A 22,034-nucleotide genomic window follows, 5' to 3' on the forward strand; every position below is an offset into this window, starting at 1 on the left:
TCTGATATATCGTAGCTTCACAACAGAATTTCAGCTTTAAGCATCTCCTCTTTCTCTTCCCTCAGGTTTTCAGCTCTTCACAGCACTAAAAGGGTTAATCTCACCTCAGCCTTGCAGCTGGAATGTGGCTTATTGCAGTGGAGGGGGGGAGGAGCCGAGCCGCTCTGGCTGCTCCCAGCAGGGCTGTGGGGGGGGTTCCACGGGTGGAACAGGGCCCATCGGCTCCAGGATGGCCGTGGCCCGGCCCGAGCAGGGCCTGGGTCGGGCCTGCTGGGCCCCCACACGGGGCCTGCAGCCACCTGTCCCAGCACCGGGAATGAGACAGAGAGGCTCTGCCTCGGAGTTTCCTATTCTTAAGTGTGGATCACAGAGGTGGTCACAATTTTAAGTGGCTCAAAGAACTATCCCTATTCAAACTGGCCATCTGATAGGTTCTGTCAGGTCATGGGGAAAGCTGTAAGCACCCCTTTGCAAGAACATCACTTCCAGGACTATGCTGGCTAACCCATGACAACACGAACTTGGAGGAAGTACTACGTTCTTTCAAGATGCTACGGCAACAACTGCATCTATGTTGTGGATTTTTTCCCCCCTTACCTCAATTCACCTGATGATTTTCCTGGTTTTTTTTAGTTGTGTGTGTGCAGCGTCACTGCTGATAGCGCTGGAAGTCAGGGGTCTTCATCTCACTTCACAGGAAGGGTAGAAAACGTGTTTATTGAATCATAAGGAAGGAAAGGTCCTTGAGAAATTTCCCATCTGTCTACGCAAATCGTAGCTCTTACAGTGTTCAGTTGCAATTTTTTTGTGATGGAAACAGCATGGAGAAGCAATCAACATCAAATGCAGCTCACAGGGAGTGACAGATTCCAGGAGGTTGTTCTCTTTCCTACCCAATCCAGCACCAAGCATCCACTCTCATTTTACTTGCTAAAAAGGGGGGAAAGCAAAAATAGTACCTAAAATTATTAAAGTGCATGTAAAAACCATAGGACTGGATACAGTGGAAATTAACACGTGTTTGGGTATGTCCAAAAGGTCTCACTTCTGACAGGCAATCCCCGGGACTGCTTTGAGAGGGGACAGGTACTGACCTAATAAACCAGAGCAAGCGTAAATACACTTGTTCAACGTCACTGTCTACATTTCACTAGAAGTTACTTACTTCTTTTTTATTTAGTTGGTTCATTTAGATCCAGTTTTAAGGAACACATCTATTGCCTGGAGCCTCAGGACTAAATATTGCCGTGTTAAAAAAGCTTTTATGTCACGTATTTAAATTCTTGCGTGGGTTGGATGTTTGTAGGGTGTGAGGCCCGTGGACCCTGTGTTCAGCAGTCACCACTGGCAATCCCTGAATGGCTACGCAGACAAATGTCATCTCTCAAATGACCCTGAGACCTTACAAGCTGAATTTAAGATGCTGGATTTAAGATCTAGTGGGCGCTTCTCTGAGTACACAGAAAGTTCCACAGATTTTTATTTTTCCATCCTTTTGACTTCTGCCATGTAAAGGCCAGCAGCTGGAGTTTGTAACTCTTATTTGTAGCAAGGAGGATAGCAAATTAACTGAGTTAATTCCCCAGGAAAAGGGGGATCCCATTAAGGAATGGTTACACTGCCACTTTTCTCAACCACTTTTAGCCAAAGTTGTTCCAGCTGTAGCTGCATCAAAGCTTTTCTTTTATGTTTCAAGCTATCTTAGTAATTACTGTAAATCCAACCCCATGAAGGCCTGAGTGTCTCTGGCCTCTGCTCACGGGGTTGAATTTCACCCACAAGGGGAGAATAAGTTGGTTTGTCCCTTTGCTTGTGTAAACTTTGATTCCCCCCCTCCCCCCCATTCTCTACGAATTATCATACAGGCATTTTAAATTGCATAAGACTATAAAGCACATGCACTTCTAAAAGGCAACCATTTAAGGAAACAGGCAACAATTAATCTGTTAAGCCTGAAAACCAAATATTAACTGTCCCACACACCTTAGAAAAAATTCAGCTGTGCCCCAATGAGGTGTGTGTATACCTATGTGACAGAGGTGCGTTTGGAGGGAGGGGTTTTCTGAAGTCTGGTTCTGAAGCCTGTTGGAGAGGATGAAAGTTTGGTAAGAAAGTTTCACAGGTATGTAGGCTTGGCAGAAAGAGCTCTGAATGTAGAAACTGAGGATGAGATAGAAATGAAAGCAAGTTTTGGTATAGAGTAAAAGATGTTTTGCTGAAACACTCAGCACTAACTGAGAAGGCAAAGGCTGGAGATGAGTTGGAAGTAGATTTTTAGGAGTAGGACAAAGGTATGTGACTACAAACAAAGACATGTTTTTCACCAAGTAAATAAGTCTCAAGAAGAGCATAAGTAAATAGAAAACATGTCTTTACCAAAAAGAGAGATATGGCAGGCAAACAAGAAATGTTGATGTAGCAAGAAGAAGAAGAGAGGTCTGAGAATTTTCTACTGTAAGCTTAAATTGTAACTTACTTACTCTTGTGATTGGATAATAATGAGTATAATATGGTGATGGTGGTAGCTACGATAGGCTATAGGCAAATGTAAAGGTATTGTGTATGGTGCTTATTGGTTGTTCTGTGTTAAGATACTCTGCAAAGAAAAGTATATAATGCTTTGTAACTTGAACAGGAAGCGGCTCCAGGTATGCCTACAGCTGGAGCTGGCAGCTGTAGGGCTGGCTCTGCATACCCACTCCCTGAAATGCTGTGACTTCGCCTATGCAAGAAACAGCTTTCAAGAGAGCCGCCTGAAGTGCAAACATCCTTTGTGAGCCCTTCTCCTATAGAAGCCCTCATAACCCAGTTTGCTCAAACATCTGCCATGCTCTAGGCTGCCAAAGAATACGGATTATTGTCAGCCTGTGGTGTTGCGGTCTCTACGGGTCAGACTGCAGAGTGACACACAGTGGTGTGCCCATGCTGCTGCAGGCCATGAAAATCTCCATGCTGGTACAGATGAATTGATTTCAATCACAGACTATTAAATTACACCACACCCTAATTAAACTGGTGTGACTTTCACAGGGGAGACTGCTGATTTTAGACTCGCCCCCTTAATCTTTGTGCTTAGTGCTTTGGCTGATTGCTTCATAGGAAACACTGACCACAGCTGGTGGACTAATGAAGGTGGGGCTCCTGCCTACCTTGAATCTGATGAAGAAATTGTTTTAGTGTTTTAGGTGTTCTGTGCATCTGCCGTGCTCTCCCTCTGTGAGAAGCTTCTGGTACTCTCCTTGCAGCACAGGCAGAGCAGAGCGTGTGCCCATGAAGCTGCAACTTCAAGTCAGGACTGGAGATAGATGTGAAGAGGGGCTTGCACAAGCTAAAGCTCAGACACATGAGGTGGCTGGGGCTGGCAGCCTGGCTTGTTCCTTTACAAGAAAAAAGCTTTGGGCAACTGGGATAACAGTGCTTGAAGCTGCTGCAACAGCACGTTCCTGTGTGTGCCTACCAGGCTTGTGAAACCTCAGGAGAGCTGGGGATGGATTCTGGCTGAATCATCACCTACCAGTCCCTAAACAGCATTTAGATCCACAGGAGCTCCTGGTGTGGTGGTACCTACCTGCAGGGCCCTGCCCTTGGTCTCGATGGGCAGTGTGACTGCAGAGATGGCACACACGATGCACACAGAGGAGAAGAGACACAGGGCCCCAATGAAAGAAGCGCTCATAAGAACCTGCAGGCCAAAGAACATCAAACAGGAGCTCGCTGGTGTGGGGGGCTGGCACTTAATTAGCAATTAAGAGTGGACAAAGGGTCACAAATGCCTGAGAGACTCCACAATAGAAAAAAAAGTATCTTGTGAACCTTAAGAGTTTTCAGAAAATATCAAATACTAGTGAGCTGAACTCTGTGATGACAGATACTCCAAGCTACATCTGGCAAAGACCACCCAAGTACTCTGGACATGGGACTGGGGGGGAATTGATTACATCCTCCTTTTTTTTTGGATGAACTTCAGGGGCATCTCTCTGCATTTGATAGCAGTGCTCAGCACAATGTTTACCAACATTATCAAGCATGCTCTTACTTGAGATATAAATGGGGCCACCATAGCTCCCACACGGCACAGTGACCCACTTGTCCCCATCCCCAGTGCTCGCATTGTGGTGGGATAAACCTAAAACAGGCCAGAAAGATATTGGATTAGTACAACAGCAATCCATGATGTCTATACTTGTTTTCCTTTTTAAAAACTTTTGTTCAGAGAAACCCATTGTCTTATCAAGGGCAGCTAGTGGGATAAGATGTGAAAAGAAATAAAAGCTCCCTTGGGTCTCTTTTGAGCCACTACAAATCTGTCATTTTTTGCCCTAAGTAAAGTTCTAGGGCAAGTCAAAGCTGGATGTGATTCCCCTGCATTTGTTTAGCACCACTAACCACCACTATCTCCTGGCTCTATGACCAGAATCACAGAGGTTAGGCTGGGTGCTAAAGGAAGAATTCCATTAGTACTGCTGGGCCCTGTATCTGGAAAGCAGGAGGACAAGGTCTTGTCTGCAGCTTTCAAGTCTGCCTATTCATTTTTGTCAACAGCACTTTTGTTTAGAAGGAGGAAAAAGGAAAAACAGATCCCAGTAAGAAATCTCCAGGCTTAGAAGAATGCACTTTGTGTAGTTTGTTTTTCACTTTCTCCCAAACACCAATGTGCCAATAAAACACTTAAATATTAATTTTTCTGAACTTTAAGTCCCCTTAGTATCAACAGATTTTAGCAAGTATACTCACATAAGCCTTTGTTTAAACACTTTACTGGGCCAAGCAAATGGAGTAAATTAACTGAAGAAGAGTCCAGGCACAATTGTGAGTAGAACTGATTTATGGTATGGCTGTTACAGCAATGGTCTTCACATCAACAGCAAATAATTCAAAACTACTAAAATTTTTGTATTTATTAAAGCCTGGTGCAAGTTTAAATATTACAGGGCACTATTAAAAGTGCAAGGGAGCTGCTTCTGTTTGCTTTGGATCACTTTACTCAATCAACAAGGAAATCCATTTAACTCCATACAACTCTTTTTAAAAAAAGAACAACAGAAAACCCAGCAATTTATACTTAACTCGCAGAACTCATGGTTCCAAAGTTGTATGAAGGACAAACTCTCGGAAGGATTAAAACTACTTGTAGACAGAACATGGCAATTTCCATTGGGTGAAAAGAATTGTATATATAACCCAGGAAGCCAGAGATACATAGTTCAAGTAAGGGGACTCTTAACTAGCCCATAAACTAGCAGGCAGCATCCCTGGGTATTCACAAATGGTATTTCAAGCCTCCAGGCAGCCCCACATACGTCAAGGAGAACTCACCTCTGCTGTGTAAATGTAGATGGTGTTGAAGTTTGCTGAAACCAAGGCACGCAGCACGAAGAGAAAGCCAACCATGCCTGCGCTAGAGAGAAAGCCAGTGGAGCAGTGTTAGTGTCACTGAGAAGCATCTGCAGAGATGCCAGAAAGAAAGAAAGGGGAAAAAAGGGAATGAAAAATATAACTTCTTTCTGGTGGATGTTGTTAGTGTATTTTTAAATTTTCTGGACTATTAAAATGCCCTAGGGCATATCACCATGTCCCGCAGCCATGGGGAGGAGAGGAGAGAAGATCCAGCAGGCAGGAATTGTGCAGCAAGATTGATTTATTTAATTATTTTACAAACTCTTTTATAGACCTTTTTCTTCATAGTCTAATTGGACAAGGATCAGCCACCCCTTGGGGGTGATTGGCTAAAATCCTAAAACATCCATTGTCAAAATATTTTTCTACTGTACCATAAACAAGACTTTTCAAGGCTGCAGGTGTTTGGTTGTTTACAGAACTCTGCTACCTCTTTTGTGAGAGAGAAAAGTCTCTCACGGACTTAGAAAATAGCAAGAAAATCCTTGCTAGCAGCATTTTTGTATCCACACTGGACTGTGCTAGAAAGCAGCTTGTTGGATGCTTAGGGGAAGCCATGTGGGCTCAGTAATACAAGTGAGCCCCTCTGCACACCACTGCACCACAGCACCTGCTGCCACAGCTTTCCCAGGAAAAGGAGAGCCAGTCAGAGACTTTTCCCAGACCTACAAGAATTACTGGCCTGACAGACCAGTGACCTGAGAATACCACAGCATACCCTCAGCATTGCATACCCTCAAACAAGACCTAGAGTCTAAGCCGGAGTACCTCGAGGTGCAGATATTAAGGAGCAGAAAGAATAGAGCTGTACATCCCATGGTGATACACAGGCTTAGACGTCTTCCGAGGAGATTGATGCTGAGAAGGTTCACAGGATTTACTGGAAATAAAAGGGAAAACCATAAAACATTTGATGATCTAACTGCAACGACTGTCTGCCTTGACAGACCTTACACAGTGTGACTCAAAGATACCTCTCTGCATCCCCAGTGCCTACCAAGTGTTCTGTAAAATGCACAGACCCTGTCATTCTCTTCCTGTACCCTGTAAAAGCTTGTGATTTGCCCCATACCCCTTTCTTTTCATGCATCCCCTCAGATGATGAAGCCTGTGCTTCTTGAAATTGGCTGTGCTGAGGCAGGACACCAATGTCTGTCCTGAGCCATGCAAGCGAGGCACTGCTGGGTGAGCAGCACAGGCCTGGGTGGTTTTGCTCGCTCTGGCCACAGCCCAGCCAAACACAAGAGCCTGAAGGTTGCCCCATTGAGAGCCCTGCTGAGCCAGGAGCCACAGGCTCCTGGCCTGTATCCCAGAAGCTGCCAGCAGTGCCAGGTTCTCGTCGGCCCCTGGCACGTCACCAAGTGCATGCAGAGCTCAAACCTTAGCCGGGAGCACTGTGAGAGGGGAATGGCAGGGCAAGGGTGGGGGAAGAGGTTACGTGCGATCTCCCCGACAGTGCTGATGATCATGGTCTGGTAGGCAGCAGGCCCAAAAAAGTGGCAGTGGCAGGGGCTGTGGCTCTCCTCAGAGTCATCACCAGAGTCCTGCAGTGGTGGGGCCACAGAGCCACAGACGAGGTCCCGCTCCAGCAACTCAGCACTGGCCAAGATGACGCCGTAATAAGCGAAAGCTATGCCAAGCCTGTGGGGAGAAATGCTGCAGTGAGGTGCAGCTGTGATGGCGAAGGCAAGGAAACTAAAATGCAGCAGGTTTTGGGCGCCCTGGGATCTCTGCTGCTGCTTGTACCAGCTCTGCATGATGGACCACCTTAGCCTGAGCAGAGCAGTGGCCACTGGTCACTTGTCCCATGGCATTCCCCTCCTACGTGTGTCCATGCACTGCTCTTCCTCAGTAAACCCCACCCCAGCTCATAGGTCAGCTTTGTATTGGGTTTGCATGGCCAGGTTTTGGCAGTGGGTGGGGACTACAGGGGTGGCTTCTGTGAGAAGCTGCTGGAAGCTTCCTCCATGCCTGACAGAGCCGGTGCCAGCTGACTCCTGCTGCTGGCCAAGGCTGAGCCCATCAGCAATACTGGTAGTGCCTCAGGGATAATATGTGTTAGAAGGGGAAAAAACTGCAAAAGTAATGGCAGCCAGAGAAAGAAGTGAGAACATGTGTGAGGAGCATCTCTGCAAACACCCAGATCAGTGAAGAATGAGAGGGAGGAGGTACTGCAGGTGCCAGAGCAGAGATTCCCCTGCATCCCATGGTGAGGCAGCCGTGCCCCTGCAGCCCATGGAGGTCCATAGTGGAGCAGAGATCCATCTGCAGCCTGTGGAGGATTCCCACGCCAGAACACGTGGATGCCTGAAGGAGGCTGTGACCCCATGGGAAGCCCATGCTGGAGCAGGACTTGTGACCTCCTGGGGGACCCACACTGGAGCAGCTCATGAGGAACTGCAGTCCATGGGAAGGACTCCCATTGGAGCAATTTATGGAGGACTGTTTCCCATGGGAGGGACCCCACACTGGAGCACAGGAAGAGTGTGAATGTCCTTATCCTTCCTACCCAGGGATTTTCAAGAGGAGTTTTCATTAACTGGCCGGAGAGGCTCACACTGCACCCTGGCTGGCTGTCAAGAACACAGCATTGGTGATGGCAGCCTTGCTTTGTCATTACCAAGTATTTCAGAATATGCCTGATCATAAGCAGGCTGAAAAGTAATTTCCACTTTTTTATCCCCCCCTGGAAGTTTCAGAAATGAGCAGCAGAATCTGGGCCACCTGGGAAGGCAGGGAATGCTGGGGGGAGATGGGAATGCAGACCCAAGAACATTCCAGGGACTCCTGGGAGGACTAGGAGGCAAAGAAAGATTAAAAAAAAAAAAAAAAAAAAAAGATATTTCATAACACTCATAGAAGTCAAGGAGAAAAAAACCATAAAAAATTCAAGGCCTGACTTCGCAACATTTTGGGTCAATGGGTTCCCATGGACCTATTATTTACACGTTTCCATTCCAGACAGCAAAGTCAATGAAACATGTATTACCCTTGCAAACAGCTGCTGGGAACACTGCATGTGAAACCTGTCTCCTCCACCTTAATTTCCCTCAGCGAGTAGCACTGGTAATGGTGAATGTGTTTCTGCTGGAGCCCTGTCTCACTGGTCCTTTGGCCTCCCTTGGGGAGAACAAGTTTACCCCAAGGAGGGAAGCAGAGCTGCAGGCACATCCCACTGCAGGCAGGTGTGGGCTGTGCCCCGAGGCTCTCCCCTGGTTCCCAGGAGCCGCCCTGTCCTGAGCAAGGACTCACAGCAACATCCTGGAAGTCCAGCCCTTTTCTACCTATGTTAACAGCAACCAGTCAGGGTATCTGAGGTGTGGTCTGAAACAGGACAAACCTATGGTGATCCATGTCCCCACGGTCCCCTCCAGCTGCCAAGGATCTGCAGCCACCATCTGAGGCAGAGTGGTGTCCTGTTAAAGGCAGAGTCAATGGGAGACTTCTGCTCCCTGCACACTTTCAATTGTCACAAGACAATGAGCTGATAAGCAAGAGAAGAAAAAATTTACCATATGATCCATATCTGCAAAGTGGTTCTGAGGTATTTGGGGTGGATGAGGTCCTTGAATCTTCCCCTTCTTTCCTGCAAATCATATGATAGAAATAAAAGTTTTTATAAAGGCATCTTTTATACAGGAGCAAGTGTTCTGTGAGAGCAGCTGGCACTCCAGGCCCTCCTGTGCTCCCCCTGTCCCCAGGCTGCTGGTGGCACAGACAGAGGCACAGATGGTGCAACACGGCACCCACCAAACCTCCAGAGAGGAAAGCCCCGCTTCCCAAGAGATACCCACAGGAAGCTGCACTGCAAAGGATGGAGGAGGGGAGAAGAGAACATCCTGTGCTCTCCTGGCCCCCACAGGACCCCCCCAGATCCCAGCAGTCTGGTCCTGTTGTGACGGTGATGGTGCCAGAGGGGGCCCTGGTTGCTGCCAGGGGCCAGCACTGCTGGGGCTTCTGTCAGCTCCCACTGGCCCGTGTGCTGCTCTGCCTGTGAAGCAAGCTTTTGGCCACACACATCTTCCTGGGAGGCCTGTAAGTGCCAGCAAGCAGAGACAGGCAGGCACTGGGGGCCCTGCCTGCCCTGCTGCTCCCCAGGATCCCTCCGCCGAGGGGAGACAAGGTCACAGGGATGGTGTGGGTTGCCTTTATTTTTATTTTCCTCGTCATTGGTTAAGACTGAGAGGGTGCCCAACTAACAAAAGCCCTTCCCACATCCAATGTGGGTCCATTACATAAATTCAATTAAACTACAGGGAAGCTTTAATCCTAACTAATTCCAATACAATAGCACCATCTTGCATGAATTGCTAAGAACAATACTTGGTGCCTGTGGGATTGAATAAGCAGAAAAGAGGTCCAGAAAAGGGATTTTAAAGAGCTGGATAATAATTTTGAGGCCCTGGACAATGGATTTGTCTAATCTTCCTCTCTTGGGGGTCAAAGGAGCCACCTGACCAAGTTCCCACCTATCAGTCAGCAGGGCTCACACTGGGGGGAAGGGGGAGAAGCCTGGGGGGCCGCTGTCTCCCCTACAGCACCCACATATGTTTTTGGGCATTTCAGTCCAGCAGTGATCCACTCCTGAGCTCCTCAGCTGCCTACAGGTACAGATGGTGGTATCTGTGAAATGGTCTCTCCTGCTCTGACCCTCTTCTGCTGGTCTCGGGGACCTGGGGTCTTGTCAGTGGACAAGCCAGGTCAGGGGCTGGGCAAAGGCTCTGGAAGCACTGTGTTGACCTCATGACAGGGATCCTTGCAGCCTGCCCAGTCACAGCCCTGAGAGAGACCCCAAGGGACAGTTCCCAGATCTCATGGCAGAGGGAACACCCCTGCAGGATGGGTGGGCAATAAGGAACAACATGCTTTGCCAGGAGCCCTTTTTGTGGTAAAGGAAGCAAATCTTTTCTTAGCACAATATATTTCTGAGCAAACACAAATGGGGGAGAAAAAAAAAAAGCAGAAAGATCCATTCCATTTTGAAGGCCAGGATTACTGTTTCTCCGAAAGGAAACGACATCTCCATCACCACATCCAAGAGTTGTTTGGAAAAGAGCCAAGCAAGGAGGACACAAGAGGCAGAGCAAGACGTGGTTGGCAGTCCCTCTCCCTCTCTGAAGCCCAGGTGCCAACAGCCTAGCCTGGGGTGGATGGGCTGGGCAGCCTTGGCTTACCTTGGCAGGCTCCCTCAGCTGCCCCTCTGGCATGGCCACCCCATTCATCCTGGCTATCCTCTGCAGCGCGGCCAGCGCAACCGCCGTGTTTCCTGTGGTCATGTTGTACCGTGCTGACTCCGGGATGAACTGAAAGCAGAGCAGGAAGCCTTTCTGCACCTCTCTTGTCCTGCTCACAGCTTCCCATCACGCCCAGGAGCCTGCTCAGATCAGCACAGGGCACTCCATGAGCTGGAGCAGCCTTTTGCCTGTCCTTCTCCCCAGCCATGCCCTGGGGTACACCGTGTGTCCCAGCCCCTCATACCCCACGCTGGGGGGCTCACCCTGCCCAACAAATCCATTTGTTGGTCCAGCTCCTCAGGGGTCTGCCACTGAGGCATCTGTGTCAAGCACATATGAAAGGTGAAAGCCAAAGACACGGGTTTAACAAAAACAATCCTGAATTAATTGACATTCTAAAATGACATGAGGCACATATTACTTGCCCAAGCGAAAGTCTTGAAGACACAAGGACATTAATAAAAAGGAAGTCATGGTTGAAATGTAGGAACTAACTCATCACTATCATTTGGTGCTTTTTCCAAAATAAAATACCTTTTAATTAAATGGTGTCTCTATTAAATTATAAACAATTGCATCTGTTTCACTCTAATATGAATTAAAGACTCCTTTTTAAAGGTATGTATACTAACTCTGCCTTTTTTTTTTTTTTTTTTTTTTTCCTGGAGGACAAACTTTTGCTATGCAATTTTTCTGGCAAAAATAATCAGAGAAACTACACACCCAAGTTATACGAGTGTACATTTACAGCAACCTTACATTTGCCTGCCCAGGTGGACTTGTGCATTCACTCAGCTGCAGAAAGGGCTTTTACATCTGCATGGACTCCACCAGCCACAGCTCAGCACTGCAGTGCCCGGGAGCACTGTAAGCAGGGATTTTCCACATCACCCTCCACAAATCAGGTGGTTCTCATGTCCAAGGCTGACTTTTCTGAAGCAGAAGGAAACCTGGTGAAGCTGTGGTTAACCCTGACACTCATTTGCTGTCTGAATACTTTACTGAGGCTGCTTTCCTCAGCCCTAGAAAATGTAAAGACTGAAGAGCGTGTGCTGTGCCCAGCATTAAAGCAAAGGTATTACTTGTGGTTTTTTGCACACCCTGCCTTGCCTGACTTCCTCTCAGTGCCTGGCCCATCACCACAATCCCTGGGTACTGCTGGCAGCCTGGACACTGGAACCTGGGCTGCTGGAGGGATACAGCAGACCAGTAAAGCCAGGCCATCCCCAGCAAGGTAACATCTCCCCAGCAGCTGGTCTGCAGCCCCACCAGGACTGCAGGACCCTACCAAGCCACTGGGTGAGAGGACTGAAGTGGAGAAGGGAGGACACAAGAAGAGCCCCAGGCTTGCAGGGGGCGGAGGGTGATGCCTCGTGGTGCCTGGGGAGACATCAGGGCAGTGGCAGTACAGCAGAGAGTGGGGAGGGGAGATCTTCCTACCTTGAACACCAGGATGAGAAGAATGCCAGGGATGGAGGCAATTCTGATCAACCACCGCCAGCCGACGGTTGGGTTCACCACTGACGCCAGGCCAATGATTAACAAGGAACCTGCCAGCCAGAACACCTTTCCAGGGGAGAGAAAGGGCTTAGAACATGAACTCATGGCAATGATTTGTTTATTTTCTTCCCTTCTGGTCCGGTTCTGTGCATAGATGGCAAACCGTGCTAGGGAATGCTGAGGTTCAACAGAGCCATCCCTTGGCTGTCTGAGAAGCTGGGCTTGGGTTGAAGGAAAGAGGGAAAGACAAGGGTTTAGAGAGGGACGGTGAAGGTAGACTTAATTAGCTCCAGGTGAAAACCGATAATTTGCTGTGGCTACCATTGTACTTAAAGCCACTGCTTTTGTCCTCCCAGTCACTTCTCTGCTAGTGCTCATGCCCACGAATTTTCCTCTTGTCTAGGTCTCTTCAGGGAAATAGCAGATTTACGGGCTTAGAAGGCAAAACTAGGCCAGATTTCCACTGCTGAAAGTTGGTGGCTCTCCAGTAGACTCAATGCCAAGCTGTACCAACAGAGAATCTGTCCTCTGCTCTGCAAGTACATTCCTTCCTGAGATTTGCTTGTTGCCATTAGGAGACACGTGCCTTTCCAGGGGATCACCCAAGGGAGCTCAGCCAACACACATCACAAAAGCTGCAGCAAATTCATGAGTAGCCTGTGAGCAGAAATAACAAATTTCTGGGGAAAAATACAAGATTTCTCTTCTATAATTCTTTGTGTTTCTGATGACACTTTGGTAATGATGCCCTTGGATCCAAGAGACTGCAGTGAAAAGCAAATTATCCCTGCCACCAAATTATCCCTTTCCACCAGGAGTTTGGCTCAGCAGTGGGATGAATTGGTGCACTCGGAGGGGTCACCACTGATCATCTGCACAAGCAGCAACTACCCACTGCAGAAGTCTGCAGTAAGCAATGACCCAGCAAGTGGGCACTTGCTAACCCTAACCCTCTCAGCATGTCTCAGGCCACATTTGGGACTATCTGTGCTAACCCTGTCCTGTACAAAGCCCCTGCAGAACCTGAGCACAGAGAGGAGCAGACTGGGACCTCACCTGGCAGTCACTGCATAAACCACTTTGACACTGAACTGTGCCATAAATCAAATCCCTCCGGATGGGAGAGAATTTTCTAGAAGTCCTTGCAAGGAGTTTCAAAGATAAACCGAGACTTCTCCTGGAGTTTCAATGCTGCCGGACAGTTGTTTATTAAATCTTATCAGAAGAACAGAGCCACCAGCGTGACCCAGGTACAGCACAGAGCACAGAAAGCAGGAGAGAAGTCCAATTATCAAGATTTACATGGCCTTTTAAAGATAATTTAACCAATAGTTACTAAAAACATATATTATTTTCACTTTCCTACCAATTATTCAGTAACACGGGCAGGAACTGCGGAATTCTCTATCCAGTCATTCCAAACTACTTTTACTGCAGAACATGGAGTAGTAGAAGAAGGAGAAGAAGGTTTGGAGAACAACAACAATCCTCCATTTTGGTATTTTTTACTCTTATCTATTTACTACAAAGAGAAGCCCAAAACCTCTAAATTTTTCACCCTGTGACAATCTTACATAGTAGTCTATCACCTAATTCACACCACTGTATTCTCTAGTTCTTGTCTGACTGTTGGTAATTTTTTTCCAAGGTTTGAAGCTAAAACAGTGTTGTTCAGGGGGGTAAGAACCCTTAAAAACAGGCAGAGAAATATTCTCGGCACTCTGGGTTCCTACACCACTTTTATGCCTGGGGGTCCAAAGAGGGGGGGATACACCTCAGCTTGGAGTGGGCTGGGAATGCCACTGGCTCCAGTGCCTGCCAGTCCATCAGCACTGGCCCCATTAGACCAGGCAGCCCCATTATCAGTAGGACAACCAAGAGCCTGGGTGTCAGCCATCGCTCAAAGTCCCTATACAATGTTTGGAGCATCAAATTATCTGAGAAGATACTGCCTCTCTCCTGTGTATGTCTTTAATAACACAGACAGCACACTCTGAGGTGCAGGAGGCAGCAGACACTCGCTCAGACCCAGACAAGTGTGGTTAGTCTGGGAGAAGTGCTGATGTGCTGGAGACCTGGCTTCCAAACTGCAGGGGGACAAATCTCCCGGGACTCGGAGCTAGAAGAAACAGTGATGTATTCACTTTTACCTGAGACAAGGGCAACATGTATCCCCGGTATTTGGTGGGCAAAAATTCGGTTTTTATGATAAGTCTAGCAAAAAAAGAAGAAAAAAAGCAGAAATACAGCTGCAATGAGAATTTCCATACAAATAAGTAACAGTTCAGCTCAACTCAGATTGTGAATACCATCCCTCTTCCACCTTGAGCACCCAGTGATGCCATGAAGATTTTTTGCCTTTTCTTTTATACCCCTTTTATACCTTTTTTACAGCTTCTGTATTCTTAGTTCTTTTTGCCTACAGTCTTGGACTTGTTTGTCAAGCTAAGAGACTAAACATTTTAGAAGCTTTGTAGTGAGGGATCAGTGTGTCCCAGACCCCAAGGTCCTCTCCAGAACACATTCTGTAAACTAAGATAGAACCATCCAGGGAAAGGCTCCTTGGGGAGGGGGACTCATTAGAGCCTCTCACTGGGGAATTTTTGATAGATATGCTAATTAGTAAAACCTATAATGTTATACCCAATCTTTTGGGGCTGTGCACTGCGGTGTGCATTTCAGTGCATTCGACCTGGACATAGTGCACCTGAGGATCCTTAAAATAAATACCAAGGTAAAATCCCTTTTCCCCTTCTAACCGTGTTTGACTCTTGATTTTAAGACCAGGAAAAGGCACCACCAGAGACCAGGAATCCCTGTCCAATATGCCTCCCACTCAGGCACCACATTACATGCAAGGGAAACACAAGGCACAAATCCTTTCTAGCCCATGGCTGTGGGATACAAGTGGGTAAACACCACAGTCTGTACATCAGGAAACCTATGGGAAGGTCCTGTGGGGTGACTGAGGTGTCAGCACAGGCATAGATATGTTCATAGAAATGAACATTTTAGTAAAAGTCCTTCTGTCTCAGCCAGTGAAGTGTTTTATAAAATGTTCCATTTCCCTCCATCAACAGAAGGCTCATTAGAAGCCTTCATGGCCAGGGAATGGGGGCCCTCCTGTGAGGGAGGCAGTGCACAGAGCTCAGCAGTTGCATGACCCAGGCACAGGTGCCTTCTCCTCCCAACAGCACCTCTCTGCCTCACGTTCTTTCCTTCAGCAAAGGGCTTTTGGATCAATGTGACCAGTTTGGGGCTTTCCTCTGTGGGCAGCAACCAGGCTTGGAGGAACCATGGAAGATGCTGAAATGTTTCCTTTGTTTCCATAAGAGAGTCAACAACAACAACAAAATTCTTTTTCCAGGCCCCTAGTGAAGTGGTTGTTAATATTATGAATTTCTCCTCTCCACATCCCCCTTTCTGCCCCAACAGGACAGAAATTTCATTTCAGTGGGAACATTTTACATCATTCAAAAGGAATTTTCTCCTTAAGCAGAATTGTTGTGGCTTTTTAAGGAGGAAGCAGTGTTTACTCATCTGTTACCTGTCTAATTGTTTTTATATGTGCTTAATAATCCCTCTGTCACCAACTTCATGTAAACCAGCTGCTCCCCTATATTCCAGGCCTCAGGAAACTACAAATTAGGTGAATGGACCAGAATCTAGTGAAATTGCAGAACGGCTTTCTGTTCCACGGCGATGTGGGAATCTGGTCCCCTTCCCCCTTCCATCCCCTCCCTTACCTTCCCTGGGAAGGCGGCTTGCACAGCCTTACCCTTGCGCGTGGCCTGACACGCCACCTCCTACCATGGCCCGCAGGAACACAAACCAGATGTAGGATGGGGCAAACGAGGTCAGCAGGGAGAAATAGGCTGCCCAGAGGAAGGAGAGCAAAAGGATCTGCAAAAGGGCAAGAATTAGGGTCATTAAAGCACAGGCTCAGCCAGGTGCACAGCTCCCGTGGAGCGCAGGAAAAGGACACGCAGCCCCTGGCAGTTGCTCACCTTCCAGCGGCCGTACCTGTCGGCCAGGAGCCCGAGCACTATGCTGAACACCATGTAGCCAAAAAACACCATCTGAGGGGGATGGAAACACAGTTGTGGAGGGCCCACTCCCAGCTGCACCAGGAGTGGTGCTCTGCTCCTTCAGCTGCAGCTGAGCTGTATGCTCGCAGGGCAGCAGGAGGAACTGCAGTGCCCAGAACCACAAGTGAGTGGCTTTCAGGGGATAGCTTCCTTTGTGTAGGCATTTACTGCTGCATCCCTCAAAGCTGGGGGTGGATGGCAAGGATTTCAAAATAAGCATGTGGAAGTGGGGACTTGCTTTGGCATTAAACCTCTGGGCATGGACAGCTGCTCTCATCAGCTGGATTTCTGGTTGTCTACAGTTGTGGTACTGTTCTTATCCCTGTAAGGAGGCCCTAGGAATTTGTTTGGTTCGCTGGGAAATGTGCTTTCCAGAACCTGTGGTGGTGCCCATGACTGTGATCACATGCTGGATGACCTGTCTGGGGGGAACATGAGTCACTCACTGTTGTCACTAAAGCCACCTGCCAGTCTTGAAGCTGCCACTCGCATCGGATGAGAGGGGACACAACAGCTATCAGCATGATCTCCATGGCTTCAACCACCTTTGGGGACAAGTGTGTGCATTAGCAAGGAAGGAATCCACAAGAAGTCCTACAAGCCCTGCAGCCATGGAAGTGCCACCATGTCAGAACAGTCCTGGGAAGCCATGGTGCCTCCACAGTGGTCTGAGCCCTGTGCCTGATCTGGAAGATGTTGGTGACAGGGAGAGGAGGAGAGAAAGGTGCACCTAGAAAGTAGGTATAGATACACTGTATATCTAGCACGTTTGGAAAGAGTCATCCTTGGCAGAGAAGACTCTTACCCTGCTGTCTTAGTAGATCTTCACCTATCTCTGGAAACCAAGCTGCTGGGGTGGGTACCCGGCTGTGAATTCAGGCATCTAACATGAACTCTTAAAACTGTTTTTGGTTAAAAACATCATTGCTCCATTGGCTGCTTGCCCCAGCAGCTGCCTTCAGTTAGGAATGAGCTGATGGTTTACACACAGCATCAGACTTTTTCACCTCAGCTGCAGCGATCCTCATGGATAGACCCTCACTACATCTTTACCCCAGCCTGGCTCAGGCTTTTGCCCAAGTTCCCAAAATAGATACACAATTCACCCAAGACCATGAAAGTTAGGAAATTTGTCAGGTAGCTGGGTGAGAAGACATGAGGCCTTCTGAGCCAAATTGCACAGGGTTTGGGTGTCATGGGTATGGCATGAAAAATGCCACTGCGAGGCTGAACCTAACCCTCAGGCACCACTGAAGATGTGTCCTGACAGTGCTCCAGGGCAGGGGCCAAGCCATGATGCTCTGGGCCAACCTGCTCAGCTTTGCCCTGAAACAGGTCTGGCATCAATGGGTCCAAAATCTACTTTCACCAGTGATGACAGTAGCAGAAATCCTGCTTGAGAATGTGTGTGTGGAAAAAAACGGGCTGGCTGCAATATGTGCTTATGGTTGTTATTGCACAGTAATGAGGAAAATGAGAAGAAAGCTTTTTTCAGGCCAGTGCAGATGGCTACAGATACCTACCCCAGTGCTGCCCATGATGAGGAAAAGCATGATGTGGAACCTGCCAAACCCAATGGTTTCCACAGCTTCTTCCACTGTAAATGTCTTTTGCCCTGACCATGAAAAGAAAATTAAGACACAAAAACTGTCAGCAGTCAAACTGTACCTCCTCTTCGTGAAAAGTCAACCTTTTTCATACTACTGTGGGACTGCACCAGGAAAAAGGCTGGAAACATCTACCAGTTGTGTGTCCACTGACCAGCCCCTGTATGTCCTGGTGGCCAGGAACAACAGGGGGTTGCTGAAACAGCAGCCAGTGGGAATGGAGGAAGGACAGCCTTGTACACTTGAAATGTGCGCTTTGCAAACAGAATAACATTTAAAAAATTATCCCAAGTAAACAAACCCTCAAATTACCAATATAAACAAATGTTTACAAAAAGCAGAGGCCTGAGAAAAGCCAAGCCAGCCAGCTCTTCCCACTGCCATAGGCAGCAATCACCAGCCTGGTAGGTGTGATAGGAAGGGAGCATAGGATGCTGATGTTGTGGCTCAATGTACAAGAGGTTTTAAGTAGCTGGAGTGGCACTACTGAGGAACCTCCCTCTATCCCAGCTAAATAAGCACCCAAATTTCTATTCCTGCCAATACAAACTCACCTTTTGGTGGTTCTTTTCCCTCTGTGTGGATTTCCTCCAAGCCAATAGCATTTTCTGCCTCTTTTGGTGCAGTGGCCATCTCAGCTCCTGCTGGGATCCACTGTCACTGTGGCCAAGGCTAGGATTTACCTGTGAAACCTCACGACAGTCACAAAGTCACCTGAGCAAGAAAACAGCAAGGCAGTTCCTCATGCTGGAGGAGAAACATTCAGATACGGTCAAACATGAGTTTGTTTCATGCAGCTACTGGAAGATGTCCCTTGGCATTGGGGTTTTGGTGAAAACCACATAGAAACGTCCCAGGGTAAGTTAGTTGTACTCACAGAGATCAGTCATCACATCGCACTGACTGTTTTTATGGGAAGTCCAGGGCCTGCCTTAGGAAGTCTGCCTAGGGAAGGCTGGAGACCTGCTAACCCCAGAGAGTGTGTGACAGCTTCCCCAGCGCAGAGGTCAGTGAAATGCTGATGCTGCATCTCCAGGAGCCAAGACATGATACAATCAGTAGTGGTTACCCCTGTTGGAGGCTCCCCAGTGGGAGCTGGGTTTGAGTGGGCAGTAGAGGTGCTGCACTCTGCAATTGCTCAGCCTGGTGGGAGCCCCCACTGACGCAGAGCCAGGTGACCCAGCCAGCTCCCTAACCCCAGGATCTTGGGGGTGGCAGGGGTAGCACTGAGCTCCTCACCCAAGTAGCATCCAGCTTCCTGCTGCAAACCAGCCCCTCTGCCTCATCCCTTGCCACGCTAATCCCCATTCTTTCAGGATATCCATAACACAGCCATGCACTCTGGATTGCAACTGGAAGCTGGATTCCTCTGCCAGTGTTTCTGGCTCTCAGCACTAGATCCTTTGGCCTCATCACTGTTGCTTTTCCTCATCAGAAAAACTCATTTTAATCCCAGGGCAGGGATTAAGCACACTGATTGCTGTAACCCACAAGCTTTCCTGCTGAGTGCATGCTCAGACACTGCAGAGGGCGGGGCTGAACACATCTTCCCTTTGCTGACACCCTCTCCTTTGATTACCTCCCTTCAGGAGTGCTGGGCTGGGCCCAGGCTGTATTCACAGCCAACCAGCAGAGACCGGGGAGGCTGCAGAAGGGCAAGACCCGGAGGGAACTAATGGCCAAGAGCATGTAGTGAAAGATACAAACTCCCATTTGAGATAGAGGGCAGCGTGAACACAGAAAGCATGGAATTACAGTACTCCAGGATGGATACCTTGATACTATACTGAGGCACAGTTAGGAGGAGGTCATTAAGGGCTAATGGCAGATTAGTCGGTCGGGTCACATACCCTGACCTTGCTGTCACAGATCATTACAGTCCAGCACCCAAGAAGATACAAAGGATATTGGTTATATCTGTCTCTCAGCAATGTTCTTGGAGGCAGCAATAGCTGCCAGCAGCACGCAGTGCCACCAGCTGATCATGAAGGCCAACAGCTAGGGGCCATTTCCAAGTGGAACTAGCTCAACAGAAACCAAACAAGGTGTTTGGAAGAGCCCACGGGAAGAGGTGAAGATTTCCTGTGTGTCTGAATCGCCAAAGGCTTTGCAATAACAAAATCTGGGCACCTGTTTTTCTCCTTTTCTATTCTTTTATGACTAGGGACCTGTAAACACATTCAGCCCTAAGCTGCCACATCACACCTCTGTCTGGTTAAACAGACACTCTCCTCCAAAAAGTCTGTGGCAGGCACAGCCCACGGTGCTGGCAGGACAAGCATCAAGCCCTGAGCCTTTGCCCGCCCATCCTGATGCTGGGATACTCTGCTACTGTTTGCTGAGGGGTGTTGGAGCATTTCAGTTGCACTTACCCACTCTGGGCTATGTGCCACAACACTTCCACAAAAGGGGAGGGGAACCCTGATCCCCGGTGCTGCTGTGCAGAACTCCCAACAAGGGTTAGGTGGTCAAGCAGAAGGCTGCAGTGCCACCTCCAACACCCCACAGTAGCCACACACCCTCAGAAGTATCAGGATGGTGGATAGTACCTAATGTGAGAACCACACTAATCTTAAATAGCAGCAGGTGAGCAGGTGGGATACATTCTCTAGCATCTCAAAAAAACACCAGAAATCTGTGCAGGCACAGTAAACCTCACAACAGTTCCTACCAAACCTGTGTTTTGCTCATCCCAAACCTTTGCAGCCCTGTTTGCCTTGATGGAGCAGCTAGTGTCTATCTTCAAGGAGTCACAAATTTCCCTCTATTTGTAAATCTAACTAAACGCCAATTACATGAGCCGAAAGAGCAGCAGCGGCACAGCTGCTCCTGGCAGGGAAAATAACAATCCTCCAGCTGATGGGAACAAGCAAGAGTACAGTGAAACTGCGGCTGAGGCCCATCAGAATGATGTCGTGACCCCGCTGCAGGGCTGTGAGGCACGAAGGGCACACAACATGCAGTGCTGCCTGTGACACCACCTGGGAACTTTGTCAGTAAGGTCAGAGACCTTGTGTGGCTGACAATTTTCCCCACAGGTGAGAGTGGGGGTATCTAATCATACAAATAATCAGATGCACCCAATACTAAGCAAGATTTTACTAAATATTTATTCCTTTATTTAGTGAAGGTTTCTTACCTCTGTGGCGTCTCAGGCTCGGAGGAGAAGACCTTTCCTCTTCTGACTGTTTCTCCTCTGCTATTTACTTTTTTACCGTGTTGGCAGTGCTGTGGGTTTGGGATCCAGCTCCCAGGAGTCAGGTTTCCTCCTTGCTGGGCACGGGCAGGTCCCTCTCTGCCCGCCTCCAGCACCCAGAGGTAGGAGCTGCAGGCAGGGTCCCCAAGTGCTGACCTGTGCTTATCTCACGGCATCTGCAGGTCCTTCACAGGCATTGCCACCACGGGTGTTGGTGCTTTGCCCATCCCTTCTTGTGAGGATGACTCCAAGCAGATGGAAGGAGGGTGCTGGGACACATCATTATTGAAACACCAGCAAGATTTTATCTGATGGGTTCCAGAGGTAGGTCCTGCAGCAGTCAGTGCCCACGTAAGGCACCTTTGCCACCCCCTGCTTGGGCACTGCAGCCACCAGCCCTTCTTAGGCTAGATGAAGCCAACTCAGGCACCAGCACCATGGGAAAAGTAAGGTTTGCTTCATCCTTCTAAATTTCTTGATGAGGTAGTAAAATGCAGGGAGTGTTCATGGCTTAAACTGCCGCAGTGATCCCGATTGCTATAAAGGCGTTTGCGGTTGTTAAATGTTATACTGTGAACTGGTTAGGCTGGGGCTGGACTTTGTGATTGGTTAATTATAAGAGTTAAGGTTAATTAATGTCAGCGCTCGAAGTGTACGGGTGTAACACTCCCATATAACCACTAGATGCCAATAGCCTGTGAGGTGTCTTACATCACCCTAACATCCTGGGATATGGTTGGTGGGCTCAAAGAACCAGCGGGAAGGAGAATGGAGGAGATGATTGGACAGGAACACTTCCCGAAATGTGCCGGTGAGAAACCCTAAAAGGACCAGTGGGAAAGGGGATTGACAAACGAACCAAGCAGGGTGAACCAGAGGCTATAAGAACTCTTGCAGGGTTTCGCCCCATGTCCTCCTACCATTACCTTTGCATACGGGGAGCGCCCAGCCTCTCGAGAGTGCTGATCCTTTCTGCTTTGTCCTTGGGGTCCTGGGCCTGTCCTGGGTCCCC

General features: G+C 48.3%; 1 protein-coding gene across 2 annotated transcripts; it reads right to left on the reverse strand.

The window, feature by feature from the left end:
- Positions 1-690: 690 nt before the first annotated feature.
- SVOPL (SVOP like) lies at positions 691-21,082 on the reverse strand. 2 transcript variants are annotated; one of them, XM_048302723.1, is made up of 16 exons: positions 20,966-21,082; positions 18,381-18,540; positions 17,743-17,834; positions 16,666-16,764; positions 16,139-16,210; positions 15,910-16,034; positions 14,282-14,345; positions 12,072-12,197; positions 10,572-10,700; positions 8,910-8,983; positions 6,836-7,038; positions 6,166-6,277; positions 5,317-5,398; positions 4,037-4,126; positions 3,569-3,682; positions 691-930 (listed from the first exon to the last, which is right to left on the reverse strand). In XM_048302723.1, the coding sequence occupies exons 2-16, from the start codon at positions 18,457-18,459 to the stop codon at positions 919-921; spliced, it is 1,473 nt and encodes a 490-aa protein (XP_048158680.1). In that variant the 5' UTR covers positions 18,460-18,540; positions 20,966-21,082; the 3' UTR covers positions 691-918. The 2 variants fall into 2 exon arrangements, with proteins under 2 accessions (XP_048158680.1, XP_048158681.1); XM_048302724.1 differs by lacking the exon at positions 16,666-16,764.
- Positions 21,083-22,034: the final 952 nt, after the last annotated feature.

This window comes from Corvus hawaiiensis, chromosome 4, assembly GCF_020740725.1.
Source record: "Corvus hawaiiensis isolate bCorHaw1 chromosome 4, bCorHaw1.pri.cur, whole genome shotgun sequence".
NCBI classification, from domain to species: Eukaryota; Metazoa; Chordata; class Aves; order Passeriformes; family Corvidae; genus Corvus; species Corvus hawaiiensis.